The sequence below is a fragment of the Plectrocnemia conspersa genome, unplaced genomic scaffold (assembly GCF_051122295.1).
Source record: "Plectrocnemia conspersa isolate PC_06_02 unplaced genomic scaffold, ASM5112229v1 ptg000003l, whole genome shotgun sequence".
Lineage (NCBI taxonomy): Eukaryota > Metazoa > Arthropoda > Insecta > Trichoptera > Polycentropodidae > Plectrocnemia > Plectrocnemia conspersa.
In genome coordinates, this window is record NW_028277167.1 from 12,903,341 (window position 1) to 12,919,996 (window position 16,656).

A 16,656-nucleotide genomic window follows, 5' to 3' on the forward strand; every position below is an offset into this window, starting at 1 on the left:
TATTAGGTGGTCCGTGTAATAGTTCTAATTGTTGATGCTCTTCTTTTAAGGTAACTATATCTCTTTCCCGTTGGGTGATGCTATCTTTCGAAACGGATTGATGTAGTGTAGGAGATCTCTATTTTCGTTATTCAAGTGGTCGTTATGATAACTTCTTAATAATAACGCAGGTGGTTGAAAACCTCCCAAACTGTAATTCATTTTATCTTTAAACAACGGTCATTCAGGCGTTATTTTAAAGGCTTGCAGTCCATATCTTATATATTTTAGGCGACCCTTAAATTTCAAGTCCTCTTCGTAGACGACCTTTACAATGTAATTGTACATTAGCCAAGATTAATTTCAATTTCCTTTACAAGTCCAACCAGCAGTACACATATACACACACTGACTTTGGAATTTTGTTTCCGCTGAAGACATGAGCGCGGATGCGGATTATTTTTATTAATCCCGCCAGCATCCGGTGGACCGGTCCGACGGGAAATATCTTTTTGCGCCACTATTAAAATATGTCAATGATAAAGCTCATATTCGATTAATTGATCGATGACGGTCGTAGCGGTGCATAACGAGATGCTGTAATATGTGCATGTAATATTGTTATTATTATAACATTAACATATGAGCGAGCATCTAGGGGAGATGGAGTCGCCAGGACGCATAATGCGATCCTCCGAGTCGCGCACGCAGGCGCCACAGATACATCTTCTCGGTAAAGTCCTGTCACACGCCGCTGCCTGCGCTGCTGCTTCGAGGGGAACAAAAATAAACCCGTATAAGATAATAAGCGAGTCATTAAATCTCCAGCGGTATGAAGCTATGAAGATATCGGCGCAACGGGTCCTCCCGCTCGACTCTTCTCTTCTCTCACCAGCATCAGCCGGCGCAAAGTTTAAAGACCCCGATCGGTGGAGAACTTGAAATGGGTCGCGAGCGGACGAGATAAAAGATCGTGATTTTAGAGCGCCGTGATCGACAAGCGAGCGACGAAAAAATCGCGAGTCTATCTGCCATGTCGGTGGAAAGATGGGAAAGAGGGGTAGCGCTGTGTTCTTCACGACTAAACCGAGTGCCTGTATGTATGAAAACTGAGCAAAAAACCTTGGATGGATTTTTTACTCGTGCTTACCTCGAGAATGGCGATGAACATGGCAATTTGTACTTTGAAAACGGCAGCTCTAAATCAAACAAAACTGCAATCAATTGCATTCGATATAACTTATCTCGTTACACTTGTCTTAATACCTCCTCCTAATAATTTTGCCCAATAATCCATCTATGTGAAACTTTGAAGTTTTCTGTACATTCATACTTCAAATACTATAAACTAGCGAAATCCAAAGTCATTCGGCGGTGCAGCGATACAGTTTCGTTTATTTTAATTGAACGCGTTGAACAGACAAATATGAACACTTGTGTACCGTACCTGATCGGCATAAAATACATTTTTTGATTTATTAAATTATTTTTCAAATTAGCCCGAATCGAAAGCGAAGTGGCAGGTCCGTTGGCATGTTACTTGTGGATTAAGTCAAATATGGCAGTGTTTTGGCTTATATTATATATCATTGACGAATTCAACGATTCAGTGCAAAATCAGAATCTCTGTGTTAGTCTAATTATTAGATGTAGATTTAAAATGCTTCACTATAGAATGTTCAATTTGGGGTTGATATTAGAAACTAACCTTTTATGTTAAATTCCTATCCAACGGTTTTAACGCAAATCGCTTCTACTATTGATAATTCTCAGCGTAGTTTGTAAACCGCAAATATTCCTAGTGAATTATTTAACCCAAAATATGTCATTTATAATTATTGTTCTTTCAACATCTTCAAATGAAAAAAACGCAGTCAATTTTGTGGAGCACCGATGGTATTTTGATTGAACAAAAATCATGATTAGTAAAAGGATGTCGAGGTTAATTTGTTTAGCAGGATATTTTTTAAACTCATTTAAAAAATAATGACAATTTAAATTTTTGTCAAAAAGCATTTATTTAATTCAAATTTATATTATCTACTTCAAAATATTATATATAATACACTTATGATAGCGTTTTTTTTTTACTATCTGTAAAACATTTGTGGAGTGCAGTATTTGGTATATAGTTTTCAGTTCACTCAACGATTTTATCTTTGAATATTCTATGATCGCAAAACGTTGACATTTAAATATCCACTGTATCTGCAAGGATAGGAAACAATTACAGAAGCCATATCTGGAGAATATGGTTGCTGTTGGCATCACGACGGTATTAGCTGGTGCGTTATCGTGGTACAAAATTCATTAGTTTTTTTGTACTCATTTCTAACAATTTTCTTTAGTTTGCCTTACGTAATTGAAACCTCGTGGACAATAAAGTTATAATAAAAAAATAACAGTAATGAGATCGTTGACATTCAATCGAACTTAACGTGCTTTTTTGAGTATTAGGTATTAGTATTATTATTATTATTATTATTATTACTCTTCAGCGTGCTTCCATTAAGACGATTGGACATTTGTTTCGATGTAAGAATCATACATACATCTATGATTCGTCACCTGTTATGAAGCATTAGAGTAATTCTGGGTCGGTCCTTTTTTTGAAAATCAACAATTTTGGAACTAATTTGTCTGTCGTGTCCAAAATCTTAAATCAAAATTATTTCGTATGAATCTTACGAGATATTGACATTTGAAAAATCTCGGTGAATACTTACTTATGTTAGGCATGTGAGACATAAAATAAATATGCGAATAAGTAATACGACGGAAGGTGAGAAATATTATATTATATCAATTATAAGTCAACGGTTAAAGATTTAGGCGATAATGTTGAGATTAAGATAAATGTTAAAATATCTAATACTCACTTATTTGCCAGTTTTTGTATGTTTCTATTTACATATGCTTAAGCTTTTATTATATATGTACATATGTATGTTATAAAATCCTAGACTCATTACTGGATAATGCTATTTAATATAATAAACAAGCAGCTCTTTGTAATATTGGTAAATATTATATTAATTTTCAATTTTGATGATGAATTTGTAAAAATAATAAAATTATTTAATTTTTATTGTCTTTTTTGATAAACTACTTGTTTACGATGATTCAATTAATGAACTTATTAACCTTTCAAATCAAATTTTATAAATAGAATATTTTGCACGATTAATATTATATTATACTATATGTTTGTACAATACATAGGCCATCATGCCGCATTGGAAATATTTCATCAATTTCATGCCATCATGACGCAGATTTGTAATAAATAAATAAATATACGGCTCGATACCCCTATTATTCGATATGACTGCAAAGTGGTTAACTAATTTGTGTTGAGCTTTGAAGAACTACATATAGTACTTGAACATTGATTGGTGCGAAAGGTTTACGATTCCGTAAGTCGAGACATACGTACGTAGTGCCTATAAACATTGATATATTAATCAATAATCGTAAAACAGCTCAAGTTATCGTTGTGTATGGGCTCACTAATAAATTAAATTATAGAAGGCACGTTAATTGAAATGAGAATTTTCGATTGCCGTTAAGACTCTTGGCCCCCGGGCTCCGTTCTTATGAGGGGCGTTATATATTGATCGGGATGTTTTTTTTTGTTTCTGCCTGTTTTATTAATACCTGCAATACTTATTCGTGTACTGTATATATTACGCTCGGGATTAACGAGTCGTTAACGCGTTTTTCGGCGCGGATTTACGACCGCGCAGTGTTTCACGCGTATCGCGCGTGCCACTTTTGTTTTTCGCTGTTGTGGCGCGCCATAAGTTATAAGGGTAGCCATGTGCGCTAAATTTTATTTTGATGACTTTCAAAAGTTCGTCAGTGGAATATGTGTTCACCCCACACTCTTATTCTTACGTGTGCATTTTAAGCTCTGGATTCCCGATAAATTTCGATCTTTATTACTTCCTGTACTTTTTATAATATAGAACTGGCATTAATTAGTGGATAAAAATTTAATCGTTATGGAATGTCGTAATTTGAGATAATTTTTATACAGCGTAGTTTGAGATAATTTTTATGACGATAAAATAAATTATACAGTTAACTAAAGATAATTTGTTTTTTTTTGAAGTACTATTATTTACAATAAACATTGATAACCCATTTTGTTTTGTTATATTGTGATTGAGAATATGATGGATGTATAAGTTTGTTTGAATTCCTTTCTAAGTTGCTCCAAGAGCAAATGGTATCTAATAGTGTATTATATTGGGACCAGTGGCGTAGCTATGGTGGGGCGGAGGGGGCGGGCCGCCCCGGGCGGCACTTGCTTGGGGGCGGCATGTTCGCGATGGAATCGTCTAGTGTGTTTCTTAACCCTCAATAAACTAAAATTTATGTAAATCTACGAATAGCAAGAGCTTAACAATAATCAATTTATTATTATAAGAAATGTTGATTTTATGACCCTGCAAAAAATGTATGGGGGGGGGGCAGCAATTTTAAGGATTGCCCCGGGCGGCATATACCCTAGCTACGTCACTGATTGGGACTTTTTGTTGTAAAGGATTATATATGAGTTTTTACAATAGAATCTCCTGTAATGAAGTATATGTAATGAACGAATCTCTAGAATCTTTTGTAACCAAGTTTCATTTAAATACTGTTTTATTGTATTATTACAGTGTAAGTTATTTTAAAAATTGTTTAAAATGGACACTTCAATTGTCACATATTGATGTACGCTCTCCTTTCTAACCATTTAATATTGTAGTTGTAATTGATAAGTGTGCTTCCTTTTCCATTTACTACAATAAATTGGAAACAATTGTCGTTTTTAGTCGGTTGAGTTCTCAATCTATGTTTTCCATTTTTTTCGCGTTCGGATATTTGTACATATTGTATTTAAATTGTACTTTTAAATTATGACAACCTGTTTTAAGCGGATAGCTTAAAGCAGATTGAGCGGTAGTAGGCAGCATGTTCATGTGCAGAGGTCGCACGAATAGCACTATCTTAAATTCAACTTTAATCTTTCTAAAAAGGTCCATGCGAACGTCTTTTTCTTATGTATTGCTCTTTGCCATACTTCGCGAGAAATCAGGGATTGGTATGCTTTGTAAAGAGTAGAACTTAAATTGACCCGCACAGTCAACACATCTGAATTTAATAAAGCATTTGTGGAATATTTTAAATAATAACTTTGCTCTCAAGTAAAGCTGCTGGAAAAAAAATATTTGCCTTGCTTCGCCATCGCTGTTAGATTTGTCGTTTTTTGCATTTTCTGCACAATTGTTTGATAATTTTCATCTTATCCGTTGTAACCTTTAATAAAATGGAATTAGAACATTGCGCTTGCTTTCTGTGTCGGAACTGGTTCTGCGGAAGTCAGCGCTGCCGACCGATGGGTAAGAGCATCGTTATGCGAGCGTCTCCTGGACCGCAGGAGTTCATGTCGTCGGCATTGTCGCTCGATTACCGTTCGCCACGAGGTATTCCTGCAATGTTGCGTCTTCTGCGCCACCATCACCACCACCACCACCATCATGATTGCAATTATGCGTGCGGGTTTTACATTAATTTTAAACGGCGCCGGCGGGCGGCGGCGGGCGCCGCGCCCTATCCATCTCTTCGGTGTATATATAGCCGGTCAGCTTAACTGTGGAGGATCTTGATTCGCAGCCGCCGCTGATTAATCCGTTTATGTCCGCATAAATCCGAGATCGATCGATCTGAGGCCGACGGACGCGTCATGAATACGGCATTAAGGGTGTTTAGGCGATGGATTGATATTGTCCGGCGGATCTTATGTAGTTTGCATGTTGATGTGAAGGTGCAGCTGGAATGTCCCTGGACCAAGTTCTGTCAATGCAATGATCTGTATAACTATATCTATAACAATACTCACGTGCATGAAAAAAGACACTGCTTCGTCGTCAGTTGCCGCTCCACTACCGAGAAACTGCTGTATGTTTTACCGCGTTCTATATCAGTGTCAACACTTTTAAGGTTGATCCAACTACAGTTTCGGACTTTTTTAATAATCGAACATTCGATGTTTTTATATTAAATATGAAAAATAATATCGATTAAATGGTCGCCTCAGGATCTTTTGCAGCAGCCGATCCTTTAAGCAATCTATTTCGTAAATGTGTTGCTGCGAACTAACAGTTGACACTTTGAACGCGCGTGATTATTGACAGCTGTCTGATTTACAGTGCTGCCAACATAGGAAACTCGATTTGTTTTAAAATATAGTGGGTAAATTAATATTGAGTCTCTTAAGGCGCTGTGGATTACATTGTATTGGTTTTCCATTTGCCTTGTATGAGTATAAAACTAGAATAATTTTGCACGTATTACGTGTCTTGATTTTTATATGAAAAATATTTTTCTTATTGCGAAATAATGTTGATTATATTTACCACATAAAGTTAATTCGCACGTTACTTGGAGTGTTTTTATATAATCTTGCAGCTAATGAATCTATCGATTTATATGACGAATAATTTTAGTGCTTAAGTATTTAATATGAGTTTGGAAATGTTTTCGTATAAAACCCAATTTTCAGGAAGATAATAGGCATATTCGATCTTTATCGTCGATCTCGATAAACGCATGAAATACTTTTTTGAATATAATTTATCAGCCGTCTTTCATCTGGACTTATCTCATTTTTAACATACGTCAATCATCGTTTGAGTATAATCTTGCAATCGTGAATGTTGGGGCGGCACCAGCCCGAGGATACTGCGTTTCTCGACAATTCTCGACACATTACAAAAAAAAACTAAATCGGAATCAATGTATCAAATCTATAATATGTGAATATTGCTTTTAAAGGTCCCTTACACTCGCGCCTTTTTGTTTATGATTCACAAACGTAAAAGGATGCACACCTTCGAGGGTTTCGATTTAAGCGGCCCTCTATATTTATACACCTTCATTAATAACATGTATCCAAAATTAAATCTGCTATTTTTTTTATATTTTTTGTGTAGCGATTTATTTTTATACGTTCATGAACTTTGCGTTTCTTTGGGCGGGCAAACATAAATTATTTACAATTGCACATTTTAAGTTTATTTAGCGATTAGTTCAATGCTTTTTGACACATTATGCAAAAAAAAAAATGTTTGTGTCTCATATTTATCTGAGCTGAGTTTCCTTTCGGAAAGAATAAGAAATGACATTGTTCTAATATTAAATATTAAATTTAATTCTAATATTATAATATTAAATTTAATCATGTTCAGATATATTATTAGTTTTTATTAAAAATATTTTTATAAATTTATGGTTGCACTTTTTAAGGTTTTTCTCCATGAATCTTATTATTCTTCATTTGAGCTTTGTTAAATAACAAAATGGAACTCGATATTATTGCAGCAGGATTTTCTATAACGTAACTAAGAAAGTGTTACTGAAACATAAATATTTTTTTCTCAAATACATTTTTGTGTATAATACAAGTTTCATTTTTAATAATCTATTTCAAATTATTTATCAATATGAGAAACTGGCACAAATAAATCGATAGATTATAAAGATTTTATATTATGTAACCTAGCTTGATCTAGCTTTATTTTAATTAATTTTCTCAATATTCACCCATGAGATTAGGAAAAATTGGAAAATGTGATCGATCAGAGTTATAATTAATAATAGTCATAAACATTTCTCCTTCCAGACATGGCAAATTAAAAATTGTGAGAATTTAACTGGCGACCTTCAATTTACGAGCAACGGCTCTCATCACTGCTTCATCGCGCTGGTCTTTCTTAATGTTCGACTTGAATTTATTACCAATCAATATTTTTTCAACCCAACTCATTAAAATGGCGAGCCGATCAGAAGACGATACTTAATTATCTCTTAGCAATATATTTTTTATTCAGTAGCAATCGAACAGCGGGAGTCCGCGTCGACGCGTTGGACTCGAGAGGCAAAGTATCGCAATTAACGGCGTTTTAGCGTGCAAACGGCGCCGTTAACAACAACGAATCGAACACCCCTAATTCGCGACTAAATTAATTTCAACGTAATGACGCGCGTGCGCATTCGCTATTATTTATCGGCGTTTAATGGAGCGCGCTTGCGCGAGCGACGCTGCCCTCGCGCCAGCATGCGTGCGCGCACGTACGACCACGATTTATGGATGTTTATAAATAGCAGCTTCGGAAGAATGGAGGGCGCTTGTCTATTATAACGACGCGGGATGCCCTCTTGTATTTTTATTAATAGTATTTTTACTTTACAGTGGTATCGGTATGGCTTGGGGGGTACTTAGCGGTGGTAATTGCGCCATTATTCCCCGGGGCAGATGCGTGAGTACGGTCCGCGAAAACGACGGCAATCTTGCATTGTTTGCGTTTATTACGGCGCCATTCCTTCGCGTGCCGCAAATACGTGAAATTCGCACCAGACCTTACTCTCGTAAGAATTCGCTTAAATAGTTTCAGCGCTGAAACGAAGGACGACGCGTCAAAGTTGAACAAACGTGCGTATCACGGGAGAGTGGGGGAAGTGGCTTCTAAACATTAAAAACAATAATCTAAAATAAATCATAATATCTTGATTATCTATTCCAAAGTATGCTCTTGGAAAATCTAGATTGTTTCATTTGATTACACTCTAATTCTGACCAACAGGCTGTAATTCAATCTCTAGTGTGCTTATTGTTTCGAGTGAGTCTTCTACTATATATAAAAAAAATAAAATAAATAAATTCGATTATCTTAGATCACTCTTTGCGTGGCGTGTGATCCTGATTTTTCGTTTATTTTATAATAGAATAATATTTTTAAACTATTCCTATCTATTTTTAGTAGCCTGTACAGTTTAGCTATATGCATTAATTCGCTGTCAATTATTTGATCATAATATATAATAGTAATTGATAAATATAATAATTCCATTATTTGTCTTCATTTAACATTGCAGTTTCTCGTTAGCAGTAATTTCATATTACTAAACATAAGCGGTAAATAGCGTTTTAAAATAGGCGTATAGTTTCACATGTATATAAATCAGGTTATTGGATCACAGGCAATTTTTAATCATAGTAAAATAATGCATAACAAATTACAGCAATAAATATTAATATAAAAAAATTTAGGTAAAATCTCATCATATATATATTGTTGTATAATAAATCACTTAAATTTAATTTAAAACATTTTTGAGTTCTTAATTTTTTTTATATATGTATATAAAAATATACTAATCTGACCTTATTGGAAATAATAGTGAGTACAGTAGAATTATTTAAATCAACGTTTAATTTTACATATGATACATAGGGCTGTTTTATTTCTGTGATAGTGTTGTCATTTTTCAGCTCTATTACTCCATTCATAATTTTTTTCTGAATGTTTTCTTATTCATATATATCTAATTCAAAAGCAAATACGGGGACGACAGATCAACGATCGCATTATGTAATAATATAATATATCGATCAATTATCGAACACAACGAGCAGAGCAATCGGGCTTCCGATCGCACACAACAAACGCGCTCATATATTATGCGGAGCGCAGTTTTGTCAGATAGATCGGTCCACCACTACCACTAGTGCCAATCTGCATCTCTCGCCGCTTCCTACGTAGTTCGTGTCCGTGTCGCCGTTTGCGGTCGAGGGTGGGTGGGTTGTGTGTTCGGCGGGGGGCTAGCGGAGGCTCTCCGGTCTGGGCGCGGGGGGGTCGACGAACCGAAGCCGGCAAGGCTGCCCCAAGGTCGCCAGCGTCCTTCGCCCCCTTCCACTACTATGCCATCTATCGCCGGATGTTGTCGAAGCCACTGGCTGGTTGCTCTGGGTTGTTGTCTAGGCAGGAATTTTTCGCGAATCTGTTCTGACTGCGGTACTGCTTGGTCTATTCCACGTCTTTCAGTGGTGTAGTGGGGCCGGAACGTCGTTCCGGTATATTTTCCATGACCGGCACGCGTTCCGGTACAATTTGTTAGAATATATAGTAAAATTAATATGAGCTTAATTGAATAGTCACTGAAAACCCATTTTTTAACAGCACGCTGAACAGCTCAACTACAAATAAAATAATCAAGATATTGGTTTCTGGGTTCACATAAACTGAACTTCATAGGTTTTAATAGTAAAATGAAGTAGCGTTCCGGTACTTTTTTTAAAACTACTTCACTGGCGCTCCTGCTTCGGCGTGACTCAAAAAGGCACATTGAACCGGCTCGTATTAGTAAATTTGTACATTAGTTTGAAGCGGTGCTTTTTTAGTATTTGCTTCGACGCGACTCTTGAGATTCGTATCCAAGCATAATTTGCATGAATTAAAAAAAAAGAACTTTTTAAATAATTAAAATAATAAATTAATTGTCAGTTTTACGTACTGACTAATGCGACCTGCTCACTCAGTATGCGTCCTTACAAAAAGGCACACTGAACCGGTACGTGTTAATATAATATTTTATTTATCATAAAATCAATTGATCCTAAAATATTGGGACATTTACAATTTTTGGTATTTCAAAAATCATATATAATATATATGCTTAATGAAGAGGGGGAGGGGAGTCAGGTTAAAATTAGCGTTCCGGCACTAAATATTTAATTTAACAATACACCTCTTCAAATTATCGTAGCAATGGTGCGCTTGTAGTATTTTTAGTTCCATACTTTTGTTATATGTAATGCAATTAGGTGAAAAAAAATATGGTGCTTATTTATATTATTTAAATTACATTTGTCATAAAAGCTTCATATATATTACTCCCGCGAGCCCCGCTCTGGACTTCCGGAGCCATTCAATTCATTTTCAATTTCCATCAATTTCCATTTTTCTTATCGCATGTTCGTGACATTGTAAGCTCAATTGATCTCTTGCGAGTTAATGATTCAGGATCTGGAGCACAGAAGCTTTAACCTTAACCTGTTCCTTGGTTTTCATCGACCTTGGCCGTCTTGTGGGCTTCTGATTAAGGATGGAATCTGTAGCCTCCAATTTTCTGATTCATGACTTAATTGCACAATCTCTGGGACACAGATTGAAGTCGTGCAATCCGAACTCAGCTCAAAATAAACGTCTAACAAATGTGCATGAATCGCAATTTTTGTAAAATTGTTTTACACATATCGTTCGTTGTGCTCCCGTGAAACGATCCATCGTGACTGATATTCCGATGACCCACCTATTATCCCCACAATGCGCGTTCCCCTCTCTGCATACCATATATTTCACGTTTTTGACATAATTCAACACAGCACTTTGCTTTTGGAGGGCTTGCGTATCGCGCTTTTCACCTATCATCTCTCTATCCGACGTTTCAACCTCCGATGTTGGGGTCATTCTCCTATTTCGTATCAAATTTATAAGGTCAACGATGACACATTGGTGTAACCTGTTATATTTTTAATAAATCACTGCTCCTGTGGCTGGCGTAGAAAATAAAAATGAATACGCTTATCGTTTTTGCATAAATTACTTAACCCTCAGGTTGTTTATAAATTAAGCAAACAACGTTGTTTTTATTTATTTAAATATTTATGCTTTCCTGATGTTAATCCTAGCTCTTGTTTATATTTTCACGGTTTTGTTGAGGGTATGCGTGAACTTTTCATATTTAAGAAAAGAGTCAATGCTATGCTACTTTTTATTTTTTAAACTTATTTATTTATTATTACTAATCTGATCATCCTGATGCGTTATTATTGACACTATACGAACAATAATTATACAAATAAACAAAAAACACAAAATATATGAGCACCATTCCATCGCCAAAAACATACTTGTGTTTGGCAAACTCGTTAAAAAGCTGGATGGCTCATGCAATAGGAGCGTTCTCAAGCGCTGATGTCATGGCCGCTACGTTCAAGTAGAAGGGACGCGATCGCGGCTCTAGAGCACTAGAGAGCTGAAAGTTGCTTAGCATTGCCGAGTTGTCAACACCGCAACTTTAAAAGTGCTTAATTGAGTAGACACTACGTAGAGAATGCAATGAATTATATTCCGACGCTCCAAGCAAAAAAATACAATTTGAATACGTATTCGACCCGCACTTCATCTTGTAGAGATATCTCAGAAATTTTCTTTGAATTCTCTCCAACAATAAGAGTATTTCGTTTCAGTTGGATTCCAGACAAATGAGCCACATTTAAGGACTATACTTGATTGGTTAATAAAACAACACAGCGAAAGCTTATCTGATTAAAATGGTGATATAGATTGTTCTCTGAATTTCTCCAAACAATTTTCATTCCATCTCCCTACCAAAGTTTGCTATTATAATTGTTCAGTCACTAATTTTGTGGTATTTCTAATCAAGCACAAATATTTAGATGTCTATGTTTTATTGGAATATTAAATCAAATATAATACCAAATAATAGCTGTGCTAAATAAACCATGTTATTATACGCCATTATTCTCCGAACAACTTGATTTAATAGAGACGATAAACTCATCATAACTAGTAAATAATATAGGCTCCTGTTTATATAATAAACAAAATTTATGTCTAAAATTTGATCCTACATTTAATACAATAGTAATGTATGCACGCGATTATAAATTTGTCGACCGCTCGGTTGATATTAATATTATTAATGCTAAAGTAAACATAGTATCATATTATTCAATGTATTTAAATATACAATTTTATGTGAAGCTTACTTTTATATACATATTATTTTAAAATAAGGTAAAGCAAACAAACTTAATTAATCTGAAATATTCACTTTATTTATTCATTAGAATATTTTTATACATTACAATAAATATCAGCTACATTTTATTATGGCTTAACAAATAGTTGAAATGTTAAAAGTTTTGGGGATTAAATGCACCTCGCTTAGGGATGGAAAAAATAGTTAATTGATATTTTAATATTTTATTAGTTAATTTGTACAGAAATTGTATATGTTCATCAATCTTACTTATGTTGATATCAATATCTGTCACTCTTTTTGCATGGATAATCTGCAAACCGGATAATCACGCACGGGATAATCGAGAGTACACTTCAAGCACTGCGAATGAGTTGCATCTCATTTAAAATGCTCATGGGAACTGTTTAATTCTATCGTTCGATCTTAAGCCCTGTCAATTTATAGAGGTATCGTAATCATTTCAACATTAACTTTTGTTTTAATTTCATCCCGTCGCCGGAGGACAAAGTATCCTCGCGGCTCTAAATGGCCGACCCACGCTCCTTGTTTCAATGTTTATTTGAAGTCTTTCATTATATGTCTACGGTCACGACAGTCTCGACGCGAAATGTTTGCCCTGCGAATATTGCCATGAAGACGTAACAACTATCAAGGGCCACGAAAAACAAACACGGCTTAATTGAAAGCGTCTCCACATGAAGAGCTAGAGTGACATCCCGCGAGCTTTAAACACTAATATGTCGATGTAGAATTTCTGAATAGCCTTTAAGACTTCCGTGCCCTTTAGATGTTAAAATATGATATCGCCTGGTTAATTGCATTGAATAAGTATCACAATCATCATCGTTTGAAGTTGCGAGTTTTCGTCTTGTTAAGGGAAGCTTTAGATTTATGAAACGGAAAGTAACCGAAGAACTGATATTTTTGATATGTCTTCGAAATTTATATCGTAGTGAAACTGTGTGTACGTTATACCGGTCGTTTAGCTTATGTGTGTAATAATAACTCGTCTGGTTTGATTTCTGCGCGCAAAAAAATGAAATGCTCGCATAATGTATAGAGACGTCAGCCGTTCGACGGTAATTGTTAGACTAGGCACTGAAAAGGCGCCTAATGAAGATTTATCGTGCTTTATAGCGAGTGCTATTATTATTGTGCGTTTGTTACATATCGCGAATTGTTGTTGCAGAATCCGACAGCACCGCGCTGAGATGTGGATACCGAAGCGAGGTTCAAGAGCGCGCCCTTGCAGTGTCTCTGAGAATGTTCGGCGCTCTTTTGGAAAGATGCTGCACCCTGTTGTCTACGACTACTGAAGAGAACTTGAATTCAGGATTTCCGGTGCACGACGAAGTGATCGAGATACTTCCAGCAATAAAGGTACTTTAGTATACTATAACATAGAGCTATATTGTCGAGTCAGAATCTTAAACTTTATGATAATCTCAACTGTAGCTTCTTCTTTGCACGTGAAAAGCGCTTTCTGTGTCTTAATGTGTTTATTTTTAATTACAAAATCATAATCGTTTAACTTTTTGAATTATATAAATATGCATAACGCAATACTGTGCGAATTACTGATCAGTAAGGGCGGCAGCATTTTTGATCAGAAACGTAATTTCAGTTTTTTTCTAATCTGCGATTGAATTAATTCAGCAAAATTGATGAAACATTTTAAATACACGATTTTATCGAATTTATTGTATTTACTATAGCTAATAATTTATTGAAACGAATTTGATATACATAAAGATCGGATCTGTATCGGCGTTTGTTTAGTATGGATTTGCATATAAATAAAATTAACCGCGATCGAATTATTGAAATGATTGAAATAAAATCTTTGCGCCTTGAAACAACGAATACAAAAACGTAACATGAAATTCACAAAAATTTGCGACGCACACCTGTTTTTGAGATAAGCGTTAAACGACAATAAAGTGTGGCTCTTTCCAACATTTTTTTTGTTCAACGAACGAATTCTACAAATTTCAGTCATAGTAGATACAGCAGATAAAAATTCTATTCACAAATGATTTTCGAAAAGCGTAAAAGAATATTTTTGTTGAGAAAAAGCGTCGCATAAAGGACTATGGATTTTGAAGCAGCACTAGTCACTCGGGTATATTGAAAGAAAGAACGACTATATGTTACTTAAGTATACAAATTGTTTTATTTTACGATTTTTTAATATAAATTTTGAATATTCATATAGTCGAAAATCTGTCAAATAATTTGAATAATCGATTATTCAACTGAGAACCCTATTGCTGATCCATGAAGTAGAGTAATGGAGTGGTGTTGGTAGGGATAATCTTAATGAACTTGGATTCCTCTAGTCGTTCTCAAAGTTTGGAGAATGAGCAGAAGCGTTATCAATAATCAACAAGATTTAGAGTAGCAAAATATTTTTTAAAAGGTATGTCTTCACTGCAAAAAAAATCGAGAAGAATAACTGACTCCGTTAAGGAAAACGTGTCGCAATAGTTACTGCTCGTATTGCAAGACCATCGCTCGTTTATCAAATCAAAGTTGATGAAATATTTTCGCTCGTATTTCTAAATATTTGTAAACCAAGTTACTCGCAATCTGAGGTTTCACTGTTTATTGCAATTTAGGAGAACTGTGCTTGTAATCTGTTAAGGTTTTAGTGGTTGACCATTTTTTGTTAAGGTACGATTTAATAGTTTTGAGAAAATATTTCTTAGTTATTCTGCACTATTGCTTTCATTAATCGTTATATTTGAAAGCCGATAACCGCAATGATTCTTAGAAAATTTAAAGGACACATCTATTAGTTTTGCATAACTATTATGGCTAGTCACGATAGATCTTTGCACTATTTTCCTATTTTTTTTTGCAAAAAAGCTGATTTTACTACTGATAAAAATTATGTATTAAGTTAGGAATATGTATACTTTTGATAAATTCGTGTGGTTGGCTTTTGATAGATTTGGGATTATCAAAACATCTTGAAAAGAATTTGCTGTTTTTTTTTCTATTTTAGTATAGGCAATCCAAATTGCAAGAATTCAAAATATTACACATATAAAGCAAAAATTATGTTAATTCATGATATCAATGCTACTCGCTCAAAACGATTAATTTATCTAACCGTACTCCACCACTAGCAAATTAATAGTGTTGCTAATTAATCGCTGAAGAAAATAATTATATATACTACGCACTTCAATGACATGCAGTTTTTGCTCTTAGTATTTACAGTTACGTAGATTTTAGAGCCGCCATTGCTATCAGCAATACAAATTTCTGCGTATAAAAAATAAAAAAAAATATTAAATACATGAAAAATGGGAACTGAAATCTCGATAAAAATGATTCTGCTCTCATCTATTTATGCATCGAAATAGTACAAAACTCAAAGTGTCAAGACCGAATACTCGTAAATTAAATTGCTAATTTAGTGGTTTTGAGTGGTTTCTACTATTTGCTGAGAAAGTATTGAAGTAAATACGTGCATCATTCAGTTTAAATTTCATTCATAGTAATTGAATGTTGTGTGGCTTATGCAGCTTAGGGACTTATTATATAAACTTACGCAATGATTTCCGTCACGCTCAATAAACACAAAGAGGGTAAAATAACTTGTAGTGCAAATAATGAATTGTAAATAAACTCACGCAGTGAAGAAGTTTATGTATGTGGAAGTATATTCAGTTAAATCATCTTATAGGAATCTGTAAGGGTAAGTGATCTCGACACAAATTTGCTTCATACGTATCTGACGTCGTTTGAGTTATCGCACTATTTAGAAAATGTTAATCCCTGCAAGTATGTTAAGCGTCCGAAACGCAACGTCGAGTTTGACGACCGTAAATGGATTAAGAAAAAACTGAAAAAACGTCTGCGAAGGTTGAGATGGGTTTCGTGATCGCGATTTTCAACGCCTCGGATCAACCTTCACCCCGGCCATCCCTGACACTAAGTTTTCGATATTCGGCAAATCTGGCGTTTAATGGCGTTCGACGTGTTGAAAAAGTGGTTTTCGTTTTTCTGTTGTTGGTGGAGCGGCGAAAAAAATAAACGAACATAGTG

General features: G+C 34.9%; 1 protein-coding gene across 4 annotated transcripts in view; it reads left to right on the forward strand.

Moving 5' to 3' along the window:
* Smg6 (Smg6 nonsense mediated mRNA decay factor) overlaps positions 1–16,656 on the forward strand; it is a 96,274-nt gene that overhangs the window by 26,102 nt on the left and 53,516 nt on the right. For 3 of the 4 annotated variants that reach the window (XR_015809215.1, XM_088183697.1, XM_088183698.1), the window contains one exon: positions 13,790–13,980. Coding sequence is in view for 2 of the 4 variants with exons in the window: in XM_088183697.1 (XP_088039823.1) it covers positions 13,790–13,980 (191 nt within the window). In the remaining 2 variants the exon portion in view is untranslated. Of the gene's footprint in view, positions 1–13,789; positions 14,160–14,315; positions 15,769–16,656 lie in introns of those variants that run through there. The other variant, XR_015809216.1, reaches the window with a different exon arrangement.